General features: G+C 51.5%; 2 protein-coding genes across 2 annotated transcripts; one reads left to right on the top strand and one right to left on the bottom strand.

The window, feature by feature from the left end:
- Window positions 1-1,407: 1,407 nt before the first annotated feature.
- Window positions 1,408-4,218, top strand: chs-3 (chitin synthase I; the record flags this gene model as incomplete). The annotated part of the gene is made up of 3 exons (XM_036645199.1): window positions 1,408-1,623; window positions 1,678-3,449; window positions 3,501-4,218. 3 exons carry the CDS (start codon window positions 1,408-1,410, stop codon window positions 4,216-4,218), a joined length of 2,706 nt encoding a protein of 901 aa, XP_036489744.1.
- Window positions 4,219-11,108: 6,890 nt separating this feature from the next.
- Window positions 11,109-13,414, bottom strand: sly1 (the record flags this gene model as incomplete). The annotated part of the gene is made up of 4 exons (XM_036645198.1): window positions 11,109-11,751; window positions 11,803-13,032; window positions 13,087-13,306; window positions 13,375-13,414. The coding sequence occupies 4 exons, from the start codon at window positions 13,412-13,414 to the stop codon at window positions 11,109-11,111; spliced, it is 2,133 nt and encodes a 710-aa protein (XP_036489164.1).
- Between the last annotated feature and the right edge of the window lie 864 nt (window positions 13,415-14,278).

The raw sequence follows: 14,278 nt of genomic DNA, 5'->3' as shown, positions 1-14,278 counted from the left end.
CCTGGAAAAAAAAAAAGAGTCGTCTCCCACAACAACCATCGCACCCCTGTCCCATCCCTCGTCCCCCCCATGGCCCCATCCTAGTCGCAGTCCCGCCGGCCACTCGCCTGCAGACAATCTCATACGGCTCAATCAGCTTGAAACCAAAAAAACCGCCCCTACCCAGCCGGCAACCTCGCAGCGTCGTCCTCGTCCTCAATCTCCCTGATCCCTCTCTGCGTCTGCGTCTGCGTCTGCTTCCACCAACCTTCGACCGAACCCATCCCTTCTCTGCCCTCTCCTCCCCCCCTTCCCGTCACCCCGAAACCCGTCAGGCGCATTGAGTTGAGCACCGACCCGGCCAAACCGCTCCTTGCTCAAGGTCGACTCCTTGTTTGATTACCTAGCTTGGGATCGTCGAAGCAGTAAGTTGAGTCCCTCCGCCTCCCACACAGACACCCGAAGACAGACACACGCTTCGTATTGTACGCACAACAGAAGGAGGGGAACAACCACAAGCCAAAAACCCAAAAAAGGCATTCGCTCACAAATTCAGCGTCGAAAAATAGGGGCTCTCTCAGCTGAAGTCGAACCGCCCGCCCGCCGCCCAGGTTTCCGATCCGACGAGACTGCGGCGCCAGACCTGCGACTGTGCGCTCCGCGACAGATACCTTGGGAATTTCCCCGACACGCCAATCCTACCACCTTACCATACCTCACTCTCCTGCTCTCCTCCAGTCCTCCTCCAGCTTCTTCTTGGTACCGACCTATCCACACTTCCACCTGCATCCACATCGACATCTTTGCGCGACAGTCGTCTCTTCCTCGTCCCCATCTCCTGCGCCTTGCCCTCTCACTGGCCGCCTGAACTCCTGCACAGCACGGCACTCCCGCAGCACAGCCAACATCCAGAAACACCTCCCGCCTGCCCGCCCTCCCCGAGGGGACACGAACTGTCTACCTGATCCATATCGATACCCACCCACGGACTCTCCTGGTCACAAACATCAGACACTGGTTCCTTTGATTGACCCCCCATACCATCGCAACCATGTCGTATAATCGTTTAGGCAAGTAACTTGGTCCCCTTATGAATCGTCCCTTGGCGTCATTCATCCCACTTCTACCACTCCAAAGCCACAAAGACCCAGACTTGCCCCTGGGGACAGTACTTTCACTTGCCTCTGCCTCGGACTCTTGAACCAACTGGGTCTGATCTCATTGCCTCTTCTTGTCAAAGTACCAGTCTGTCCGGCGCATCCACTGTACTTGAGTACGCAACTGGCGTGGCGCAAGCTTCTTCTTGTATTCATCTTTACAAGTTTCCGCTTTTTGCTTTCTTAATATCGACTGCCCCAGGTTTTGCAACTTCAAGACAACCAAACCTAACCTGCTCTTACCATAGACGACGATTACTACAACGATCGCATGGACCCTCGTTACCACCGCACGCCTTCGCCAGGCCAGCCTCTTCAACATGGCTACCAGCTGGAGGACAACCCGTTCAACGGCCAATACGCCGCCAACCAGCCGTCTCAGCAACACCTGGACGACCCCTACGCGAGGCAACAACACCTCGATGCTCCCCTTCCCCCGCCTGGCCGCTTCGGCACACCAAGCGACAACCTTCAACTTAACGCAGCAGTGAGTTTCACGGGCAAAGCTTCTCAATTGAGCCGGCGCTAACAGCTCTTCTAGCACTCAATCGATAACTTGAGCGGTTACGACTCAAGGAGCCACCAGGGCGACTACGGTGTGAACCCGGAGGCGCATCACGATGCCTACTACAACCAGCCATACCAACCCTCTCCTCAAGACCCGAATATGCCCTACGACCAGCCCACCGGCTACAGCGAGTATGATGACCACAGGCCGATGCTTGCTCACCAAGACAGCTCGCCTCAGGACCCGTACTCAGACGCTCCCACTCCCCAGCCAGCCGGCGGCATCAAGAGGTGGAAGACGGTCAAGCAGGTCCTCCTGTACCGCGGAAACTTGGTTCTCGACTGCCCCGTGCCCCCAAGACTTCTAAACCAGCTTCCCCACGGCGAGCGCGATGAGTTCACCCACATGCGCTACTCTGCCGCCACTTGCGATCCCAACTACTTCTACGACGACAACTTCACGCTCAGACAGAAGCTGTTCTCTAAGCCCAGACATACTGAACTTTTCATCGTCGTTACCATGTACAACGAAGACGAGATTCTGTTCGCGCGGACAATGATTGGTGTGTTTAAGAACATTGAGTACATGTGCAATCGGAAGGAGAGCAAGACGTGGGGCAAGGATGCCTGGAAGAAGATTGTCGTCTGTGTCGTCAGCGACGGTCGTGCCAAGATCAACCCGCGAACAAGAGCACTGCTGGCCGGTATGGGCGTGTACCAGGAGGGTATCGCAAAGCAACAGGTCAACAGCAAGGATGTCACCGCCCACATTTACGAATACACGACCCAGGTCGGCATGACGATCAAGAACGACGTTGTCTCCTTGGTTCCTAAGCAGCAGCCCGTTCAGATGCTGTTCTGCTTGAAGGAGAAGAACCAGAAGAAGATCAACTCACACAGATGGTTCTTCCAAGCGTTCGGCCGTGTCCTGGATCCCAACATTTGCGTGCTCATCGACGCTGGTACCAAGCCAGGTGGAAACTCCATCTACCACCTCTGGAAGGCGTTCGACCTCGAGCCAATGTGCGCCGGCGCTTGCGGTGAGATCAAAGCTATGTTGGGTACGGGCGGAAAACACCTTCTCAACCCCCTTGTTGCGACCCAGAACTTCGAGTATAAGATGAGCAACATTCTCGACAAGCCCCTCGAATCCGCTTTCGGCTTCATTTCCGTCTTGCCTGGTGCTTTCTCCGCCTACCGATACGTCGCTCTCCAAAACGACAAGAACGGTCAGGGTCCGCTAGAGAAGTACTTCGCTGGTGAGAAGCTCGAGGGTGCGGGCGCCGGTATCTTCACGTCCAACATGTACCTCGCCGAAGATCGTATTCTCTGCTTCGAGCTTGTGACGAAACGCAACTGCCATTGGATTCTGCAGTACGTCAAGTCCGCTACTGGCGAGACTGATGTTCCCGACACCGTCACGGAATTGGTTCTCCAGCGTCGTCGTTGGTTGAACGGTTCGTTCTTCGCTGCCATCTACGCTATTGCTCACTTCTACGAATTCTTCCGGTCTGATCACTCCTTCCTGCGCAAGATTATGTTCTTCATCGAGTTCGTCTTCAACACGATCAACATGATTTTCGCCTGGTTTGCCATTGGTAACTTCTTCCTGGTCTTCAAGATTCTTACGACGAGTCTGGGCGACGATGACTTGCTTGGTAGGACAGGCGAGATTCTTGGCGTCGTCTTCACTTGGCTCTACGGTATTTCTCTGATCACTTGTTTCGTTCTTTCCATGGGTAATCGTCCATCGGGTTCCGGGCCGTACTACATCACGATGGTTTACTTCTGGGCATTTATTATGATGTGAGTATTTACGGTGACGTCATTTAATGAGCTTCAACTAACCTTGCACAGCTACTTGCTCTTTGCAGCCGTCTTCATTGCCGTCAAGGCCATTCTGAAGGATGTCAACGATTCCACCGGCTTCAGCATTAACGAACTCTTCTCGAATCCTGTCTTCTACACCCTGATCATCTCCGTCATGTCGACCTACGGTATCTGGTTCATCGCTTCGATCCTCATGTTCGACCCCTGGCACATGTTCACGTCGTTCGTCCAGTATATGCTCCTGACGCCTACGTACACGAACATTCTCAACGTCTACGCCTTCTGCAACACTCACGACATTTCCTGGGGTACCAAGGGTGATGACAAGGCCGAGAAGCTACCGACCGTCAGCACCAAGGATGGCTCCGGAAAGACAGACCTTCCCGATGAGGCCGACCTCAACGCCCAGTACGAGCGTGAATTGGGTGTCTTCGGCACTAAGTACGTGGCGGAGGTCAAGGCTCCTACGGAAGCGCAAAAGGCTGAGGCTCAGATGGACTACTACCGTGGCGTTCGTTCCGTTGTCGTGCTTGCCTGGATGATTTCCAACTTCGGTCTGGCCGCCGTCGTCCTCAGCGCTGCAGGCTTGGAGCGCATTAGCCCTGACTCCAACAGCACGACGGACGAGAACGGCCGCGCCAACATCTACATGTCTGTCGTCTTGTGGTCTGTCGCAGGCCTATCAGCCTTCAAGTTCATCGGCGCCATGTGGTTCCTCGTCGTCCGCATGTTCAGAGGTGTCTAAGCATCCTGCGAGCGGCTGCATTCCTTTTTCCGGAAGCGATCTTCGCATCCTTATTTTGCATGTTTTATGATGGCATTGAGTTTGTGAGCATTATACCCGCCCCTTCTTTTCAGAGGAAGAAAAAGGGCAAGGTGGACGGCGAACACGACTTCTGAGAGTTACACTACTCTCATCATGTTTGGAGTACGACACGGGAGGGGATGTAACTCTAATGACCTTTGTACTCTGTTTTGATTGTACGCATTTGGATGTTTCTCCCTTTCCCCTTCCACTGCTGCTTGGGATCCCCTCCCCTCACTCCCCGTTTTTTGTCGACGCATTTTGTCTTTTCTCTGATATCAACATGGAACCAAATGGCGTTTCTTTCTATTCTTTTGCATGTCCTTTCCGTCGTCTGTCCCAGCTGTCTGCCCTGGATGGGCCAGTGGGATAGCGCCCGGATTGGCGTTCATAAACGGGACGAGGGGGGTGGAGAGCAGGGTTTGAAAATGAGGCTTTAGATGGGCTACTCTAAAATGATGAAATGAGACAATAAAGAGAAGCTTTTGATGATATACTGATCCCATTAACTTCTTACGTGATTCTAATGGTGTTGTTCTCGTCTTCCTATAAAAACAGCAACGTCTGCAAGCCCTCGACGTCCACCATTGTTGGTCTTGCGTGCCAAGGTAGCAGTGTGAAGCTCGGCAGTTTTTCGAAGCTTGGGGTAGAGTGATGAGCTCCGACAGCTCGATGGTGCTCGCTATCTCGATAGCGTAGCTGTTCTTCGACGCCGTCGTCTTGGGATAATCCTCAGCGAGTATACGGATAGGGATGAGATTGTATCGTTCTACATTACAATGTATGAATCGCAGTCGATGAGCTAAAGTCCCGCGAGGAGACCCCAGAACTCCGGTCATGGATCTGCCATGGCGTATGCGACGAGAGCTCGACTTCTCGCAACGTCGCCACTCTTCGACCGGCCGAGTTCTGCTCGGAAGAAAGAGATGTTGGTGGTCAGGGAAAATTTCTACAGATGGGTCTGATTCCTCTTCAGTAGTCCACTTATGTATGAAGATCTGGGGGCGTGTTGGCAAGCTCCTGTCTTGAAATCTGTTTACTGAACTTGGGACTATTTAAAGGCACCAATGTGGCTTAAACAAGAAGGATTTGTCAAGATATATGAGACATGGCGATAAAGGGGTGGCTCAGTACCAAGGTCGGTTCTCTGGAAAAGTCTATTATCTCAATGACATCCTGGCGGTATTTCGGGTCTTGCTTCTGGCCAGAACTCATCACCGTCCCGGGTATTGCAGATGAATCTCTGTGCAAGTATGGTGTCAAAGGAAGAGATGAGAGCTGCGCTCGTCGCGAGGACCTGTCTACACTTGTGTTCAATGCTCGGGAGCCTGCCGTGTTTCTTTATCCAGAGTGCACTTGCCATTTGGCAGCATTTATTGGTTTGAGTAGACAGGCCATGCACTGTTGTTGTATTTATGGTATTCCTGCGGATGACGAGTCTGGATGCTATCGTGGTGCCTCTTGGCCCATGCTGAGATCGGCAAGTACCAGCGTATAAAGAGGTAACTTCAGCTGTTTCCCATTCGATTTTCTCTTGCCACCGAATAACTAAGCAGAATCCAGGCGATGGACTCACGACGGATATTCCAGTTATGGCCGGTATATTAAACATCCATGCGACATGTCGTGTGCTCGGTCAGGCAGATATGGGCCATGTGGACCTCTGAAACCTTCTCTCTTGACGTAGAAGTATTTGTGGTTCATACATGGAGAAGGGTGAAAGATTGAGCAGGTTACTTGCGCCTCGTCTTCGATTCTGAGACTTGGGGATGTTCAAAATCTCACTCGGGATTGTTTTTAGCACCAATGAGGAGTATGAACTCGCAAGACTTGAAGTTTGACTTCAATGAACCCTGTCATTGTTTTTATAGACGGCTGGGCTGACGGTGTTGCGATATGAGGCTTGTAGATGCAGCGGACAGATGCGCTTTGACTTCGTTGGACGTATATATTCGGCTACACTTCATGGGGGAGTTGTATCTCACCAATAGGGCTGCCTGTCTCTTAGTTTGGAGTGCTCTTCACTGTTGGCTACGACTGGGTGGCCCTTGCCACCTGGTATCCAGCCCATACTCCCTCAAGTACGATAGTAAGACCTGGTGCCCTCATCTGGTGTCTGTAGTTGTTTCAGTCGAATCAACTGCCAGAGACGACAAATGACTGTGGCGAAGCAGGATATCGAATTCGGAAGATCAAGTCAACTCGGAATCTCTTTGGATTTGATACTCAGGCCATGGATACAGACTGAGGTAAGGGCAGCTAGTTCTCTGTTTGGCCGATACCATAATCATGCACGTGTGCTCTCCATATTTATGCCGTCGTTTCGAAGAGTGAAAGAGCTACTGAGGTTATCCTAAAGCCGAGGCGGGGATACATAACCCGTGGTCTGAGATAATGGGGGTAGTCAAAACAATATGATAGGAGCGAGTCGTATTGTTTTGTCGGTCTCATAGACCTATGAATTATTCCTAGGATTCTCTAGCTGGTAACTCTCAGGCATCGGTAGGGTCGAGGGCGCATTTGATAGTTCTGGATTGGGGGATTGTTGAGCCTTCCGCGCTGAACACAGTCGTCCCGAAACAGTCGCATCAACTTTCTCCATAGTTCCGGGTGATCTCTGCAGAATGCCCCGAAGGCTTGAATGTCGGCGTCGGGTGCTGCGACTCGAGCAAAAGGGTCACTGGGATCAGTCAGTCATTGACGGCCAATGCCTAGATTGGCATCCACCTATTTCGCTGCCGTGGGAGGATCTGTTTGGAATACCTGCCGGAAGAGATCTCAGCTTTTACGAGTAGTCTTCGTCAGGAAACAAGACTGCTGGATCTTTGTGCCGTCTTCAAGGGCCCAGAAAGCCCGGTTCATTCCTGCTGGTGGTTACCAGGGTTACCAAGGCAATTGGGTTCTCGTTGGCTCTCCATGTTACCAACGCTTTTATTGGATTATTTTGTGCAAAACGCTGCCCCTTGAAAGGATAAAAGCAAAATTTTCCGGGGAATTGCGGTGTATGAGAGTGGGTGACTTAAGATTATGCACTCTCCGGTTGTCTCGTCTTCGCCGGTATAAATAGCTCGCAAGCAAGCCTAGCCCAGTGATTTGACAACCAATTTGCCTGCTCTTTCAATCTGAAAGCATGGATGTGGGGTCGAAGAAAGTTGGCGGCAACATTTCTTGTTTCTTGATACTATAACACAAAGACATGTTCCATATGTCAACGGGATTCTAGTTCTGTCTTCTGGCTCTCTGGCTTGCTTCACTACAGGATTATCACCACGAATACTTTGAAAGACGAGCTGAACAGCCCTGTCTTTGTCATACGGGGCTGTGAAGATGCCTTAGAACCTCGGAAGCTTTTCCAGATGGAAGTTGTCTTAGGCTAAGATCTCCGGCTACCCGACTCACGAAATTGCATGTGATGACAGTTAATCAAACTCCAGGAGGAAATATATACGCAAGACCTGCCTATGATTCGCGCCGATGAAGAGTATTTACGCAGGATCGCGTCCCTTGCGAAATCCACTCAAGGAAAATGTCGTTCGAGTATCTAATGGATGCAAATAGATTGTGCTATGATTGGCGTTAACATCGCAAACGTCAATTAGTACTCATGCGTTACACGCCTTGTAGAAGTGACGATTCCTCCAGCCTGGCGTCCAACAACTCCTCTATTTACGTAATGTCAATGTACTTGGAATACCTTCCTGCCAAGGGCTACTTATAGCTCAAGAGTTAGTAGCTACATATTTCGAGCCGATATTATGGTTATGAGCTGGTTATGTTCCCCTGACAGATGAACCGGAATGACCCCTTTCTCGAAACCATTTCGCTTCCCTCCCCCCTCCTCCTTTCCCTCCTCATTGTTATAGCAACCAGGGTCTCAATTCGCAAGCCCTTTAATACTAGAAGCAGCTCCGTTGTAGGAATTTGGTGATGCAGCGTAGGATCATCGATAGGGCCATGAGAAGGGGGAAGACAGAAGACTAGCTGGGCTCTTTGAGAAGTCTCATCGCTCTGAGAGCATACAAAAACTGCATGGAAAGGCATTTTAAGTGCTCTTGACCACCAGCAATTCGCTAATGCCTACGTCTCTTCTGAGTACGCAAAAGCCAGACGAAAGGAACGGCATGCCCTCTACTGCATACTCTCAACAAAAGTCGCTTCAAGGAGTACAACATGGCTGTCTCTTGGTGGCGTCTACGATACTGTATTACTGTCGTAGTCTTGATGAAGACATGGCACTGCTGAAAGCCGGGCTTCTTTCTACGAATATTGCCATTGGAGGTTCGAAGATAGGCCAACGCTCGGATAACCTGATGTCGGAAATTACCAGCGTTCTATTTGCAGACGCAAGAATACGCCCGCATTTCCGACACATTGGTGTAAAGGTTGATGGCTAAGAGAGGCTGGACGTATGTATGGTCCATGGCTATCGAGGTAATCGAGGGAACCACGGACTGCTGTTGAGTGCCTTATTCTTGCCTTCTTCAACGTCTTAATCATAATAAACATTGGCTCAAAAGGAAGAAACGTGCCTCTAAGCCTGTTCTAATAAGCCACAAAATGGAACAGAAGGCAGACGACAAGCGGATTGCCTTCCTCCTTACGTTTGTCTTGAATGGCATGATACTAGTATTCAGCGAACGGCAACGTTTCTGCGTGACGCTCAATGCCGCTTCAAGATTTATTTACCTGAGATACTCAAAAGATAAGAATGGCGGACTGAGAACGCAATACCGGTCATGTGCTTCCGCGGCTCGAATGGGAATCATCCGACAAACCCGTGCGTGGATTCGCTTCATGTTGGCTTGTGCAATAACGCCCAGTCAGGCGGAGAATCTCAATACACTTCTTTCTTTCGTATCTGAGTTTCCTGATTTATATTTTCAAAGGATTCATAGGGCATCGAACGTAACCGGAACACAAGTCCTGACGGGCACGTCATCAACAGACAATACCCCCACGATGAAGTTCAGCAGCACTAGTCGAGGAAACACCGCCCCCTGAGAACTATATTTACGTAGATCGAGTCACGAAAGACTCATCTCTAGCAAATGACATCATGGAGCCAACCCTGCAGGGCAATCTGAGGTGAATAATTCATGATGAAACGTCAGTATTTGAACCACGTGTCTAAGAACTACATCTCCTCATCACCTTGGGTTCAACTGGTTCTCATTCTTTCCGTCCCCGTGATTGGGGGGTAAACCATTGCCGGATAAATCAATAAATGCAAAACAAAAATATCTGGAAACGCGTTCAAAGCCGTGTTTTGGAAACATTGTAAGGTACGGTGTTGGCATTGGCGCATGCCTAAGCATAAGGAGAGCCTCACGATAGCCTGTGTGTGTGATATCACTAGATTGCAGAGACGTCTTCTGTTCATTACCAAATCACCATTCGGAGCACCTGTTTTGTACGTGGCTATTCGGGTTTTGACAAAAGAGCTGCGCGGGACATTCGAGAATGACAAACCCGAATGCACGTGCTATGCGGCTATGCAGTCGACTCGTTGCAATGATACCGGCAGAGAGTTGCCTGACTAAGGCTTCGAGGCTGTTATGCGGCCGTGGCGATATCGAAGCGGCGAGTCGTGCCAGGGGTTGTCGATTACTTAAAACTGAACATCTTGTTTCTTTCGGACATCTCCAGACGCAGGCCAGTAGTAATTGTCGATTCTGATACGTTTCATAAGACAATGGTTACTTCAGGTTTGGCTAAACACGCAAATGATGGGAGCATGATGAGACTCGCGACCTTTGACACCAGATTCTCAAGCGTTGATCTTATCCGAGGTTATTCACCGGAAATACTACAGATAGAGGAATGAGAGATGAAGAAACCCTAGCTGGGAAAGACCGAGCAGAAGAATCATCAATATGAACATGTCGATTACCCACTTCTCGCGTTTCTGTCTCGCATCTCTGGGTTTCGGAGACTTGACAATGGATCGACAAAATGATCGAGAATCGCGATTGTGTCTTGAAGCACATCTTCATCTTCCGTACATGCTCTTCATATAAAGCTATTGATCATCCTCGACACCTGATGCAGAGCTGACATTGAAAACCCTATCGCCCCTGAGGAGCATCTTGCCGCATTGTCGTCAAAGCTTAGTGGGATTTCGACATATATAAGGTGACGTGACTATACGGAACAATTTGTTTTGTTCAAATGTTCCTCTCGTATCTGATCCATTGTTTGATGGATTGCCGGAACAGTTAAAAACATCGCGTTCTTTGAGGACACTGACTTATAGTCACTGCCATCAAAGCTGCCATATCTGATGGATGTATCCTCCATCGATACTCAGCCGGAGGTGAAGGAAAGCAAACGGCTTGGGCTCCCGAGCATTTACATTATTGTCTGCGGCTAGAACGAGAGCCTCTTGAAGGATTGCAGGGTGTTCATGTTTCATAGGCTTGTAGAGAGCGTATAGACGCTGTGGGTTGTGTCACCACCGATGGTTGGCAGTCATGCTTTGGCTATTTAAGTAGCTTCGTTTGAGCTTGGCGCAGCCATTGCAGGAAGTCCCACACAGCCAAATATTTGATCTGGAAATATCCACGGATCACCAACTCAACGGACGAATCTAGGTCATCAACACGGGCAGAGCTCAGGTACTTGGTACTCGAAGCCAGAAGCCAGAGAACAGCGGCCAGCGGATTGCTAGAATCATATCTCAAGCCGAGCGCATCACAGACTGCAAGAACATGAACGACACTGGGAATCGTATTTACTCTTTTCAACTCGTAAACCAGGGAGCAGTAAGGTAGTATAGGTAGATACAATGGAGGAAACTCGCTTAGCTGATTGTCGTGACTGCTCACCCGCGGCTAAGACGCCACCTCCTTGCCCAGCCTCTCCAGCTCCTGCTTGATGAACTCATCAGCGTTGAGCATCTCTGTACTACCGTACACAACCCGCCTCCTGGCGCGGTCGCCGCCCGTTCTCTCGACCCACTCCTGTAGGTTACCGTACTCGTCCATACTGCCTCCGCCAACGGTGAAGACGACGGCCTCCGAGTAACCTTGACGACGCTGGCCGAAGCTGGCGCCGCTGCCGGGAGTCTGGCCCATGTTCTGTCCTGGCAGACCGCCCGGAGCACTTGAGCCGGCACCCGCGCGGATGGAGCTTGGCGGGGGCATAGTGCCGCGGGCGTTGGCGGAGCGGGGGTCGAAGTAAAGGTAGTTTTCTGTCTTGGCGATGGCGGAGCTCGCTGCGGTAGAGGGGTCCATGATGGACTCGACAATCTTGGTGATGGTGAGATCGCGGTTGGCGGGAAGAAAGTTCTTGATGCCGCCGATGAGGGACTCGAAGTTGGATGAGAGGCCGGTGGGCACACCGGTTTCCTTGAGACGGTCGGTGAGGCGGTTGGATATGGAGGAGAAGCGGCCAAACAGGTCGGAGGAGGCGGCTTGGTTTTGTTGAGGATTGGAGATGGTGGTGAGCTGCGTCATCTTGGTGGTAGCACGAACTCTGAGATTGAGGTCAGTACATAGTAACTCGTGTAATATGCGGGAGGCTTACTGTCGAATGTAGGGGAGAGACGTCGTGTCTGCGCCAGCTTCGGTGAGGGCCTTCTCAAAACCCTCCCACTCGGTTCGACTAACTTCTTGTTCGGAGCTGAGGTACCAGATGACGAAAAGTCTCATCTTATCAAGTGGCTGGTCTCCCTTGGTGCTGTCCTTGATAAGCTCCATTATTTGTGCCTTTGTTTGCTTCATGACATCCTCCTCGATCTGGAAAAAGTTGTCCAATTGACGGTTCTTGATGCCGGTCAAGAGAGCCGCCAGGATGTTCATGTGCATGTCGAGCACTGCCTTGCGTTCGCGAAGCTCTGGCAGGAGAGTGATGGCTGCCTTGAGATGTTGCGCGCTGGCGCCGGTATCATTCTGCAAGTCCTCCAGATCCGTCACTCCGGTCTTCTTCGTCACGGCGGCCGCATCTTCCTTGTACCTTGTCAACTCGGCATCGATGTCCTCGGCTACTTGTGGGAATGGTACGGCGGCGTTCTTTGCCCAGAAGAAATCGCTGGATGTCAGGTCGTAAGCCTTTTTGGTGGTTCCCTTTGCAGGGTTGCTCTCGTCTACAGGCGTCTCTATTGTGATTCTGTTCAATTTCATATTCAAAACATCGTGGACCAGAGACTGGTATGTCCAGGAATGAGAAAGCATAGGTATTAAGTCGACGTTTCTGTCGAGAATGATGAGGACAGGGCGGGAGGTCGGAGTGCCTGCTGATGCTGGACGGGCACTGGAGGAGAAGAGGTTTTCTTTGGAGTTGAGGATGTGGTCGCGCAATTTGCGATCGAGCTTCGCGGAGATCATTTCGGCAGCAGCCCCCTTGGGACATCGGATGATGGGGATGACACCCATTGTCACAATGACACTGAAAAGACCGCTGACAATCCTGTCCACCACTCTGTCCAGCTCGTCATCCTGTGTTGCCGCGCTGTTGAGCGCCCAGTATGTGTGATCTCGTTGCATGCCCAGGTTGAATAGGTCTGGTTCGGCAACGATGAAGTTCAGGTATTGGTCCATCAGTTTGGCGATGTTGTCGGACGTGCCGGCGGTGATGGTTTGCTCTGCGAAGTCTTCGAGCAGGGGTCGAGGGATTGAGGAGAGGAAGTTCAGGTAGGCGGGAGTGTAGAGACCCTTCTGGAGGTCATTCGTGATGTTTTGCAGGTTCTGAGGCGTGGGTTCGACAAGATAGATGACCGGTACGTCTGGGATAGCGTGTCGAGAAGATCCAATGTGCCTGTAGCTGTGTTAGCATACCAAGGCGGGGCGCGGCGATGACGGTTTGCCGTACATGTGCATGGTGATACCCAGCGCGCGAAGATCGCTAACGCGGAGCACGCTGCTGATGACATCCCGGCCAAGGTCGTCAAATACGAGGACCTTCCAAAGGGGATCGCCATCGGAGGTTATGATGGTACCGGCGGGACCAAGTGCGCCGCCGTTGGTCTGAGCAGTTTCGGCTTCATTCTCGTTGATGTTGTCGTTCAAGCTGAGGAGCTTCTTGAGCGCCGCTACGACACAATACGAATCAGCATACAGCTCACAAAAAAGAGCGTGAGAGAATGGGCATGCGACGTACAGATCTGGCGATCGCGCAGCGAGTGGCCCTTCGCTGCCATGGCGATGGTGATGGTGGGGGTAGCTTCACAGCTCTAGCTAGCTTGGAGGAGCTGGTATCTCTTAGGGATGCGAGTGGACAGGTCGCATAAAGCCAATGCCAAGACGAGCAGTAGCTATGGCAGGAGTTACGCTACAGCCTCAATCGATTGTACTGAAATCGGTTGTTGCGATAGAGCTGGAAGTTGACGAGGTGCTTGCGCCTTGTGATGCTGTAGGTACGTACACGGCTCCAGCATCGGTGTCCTCAAAAGCCGTCGAGCCACATTTCCTGGATGCTTCCGCTGGCCAGTGAGGTGAAGTGCTCTGTGCTGGGTGGGTACCTTACGGCAACCTGGACTGGACGATGTCATGGCTCGGCACGATTGAGCCTCCGTCTTCCGAAAGGCGGTGAGCGGGACGGGACTGGGATGCATCTGGATGGACCGCGACACGCGGGAGCGCAATGGAGGGGCTGGAATGGCCCTGGCTCGACCCAGATGACCTGTTTGACTCCAGCGGTATTCGCAGTCAGGACTCAGGTACAGGCGGATACGTGCTGTTTCCGCAGAGCGTGCTACGGCGATGTGGCATTCGATGCGTCACAAATTGTACAGACTCCAGAGCAATGCAAACCGTAGCCCATATACCAATGAATAACACAGTAGAGTCAAACTGAATGCCATATGAACAAGTGACCGTCATGTTTGTATTGACGGTCCTTAATCCAGAGGTACCTAACCTGCCACAGGTTCGCAATGTGCCTGAATTGGGGCAAGTCTCAGCGGCATGCGCCTGCCGCACCTGCCTCCGGCCCTATCCTGGGCTTTGTGTGAGCCACTGGCTCATTTTCTGCGCGCCGTAAGCGGGAAGGCACGAGAGGCCCT

Source organism: Colletotrichum siamense (genome assembly GCF_013390195.1).
Source record: "Colletotrichum siamense strain Cg363 chromosome Unknown KSG_Cg363_contig09, whole genome shotgun sequence".
Classification (NCBI taxonomy): Eukaryota; Fungi; Ascomycota; class Sordariomycetes; order Glomerellales; family Glomerellaceae; genus Colletotrichum; species Colletotrichum siamense.
Note: the sequence above shows the minus strand (reverse complement) of the source record. Positions and strands in the feature narration are given on the sequence as shown.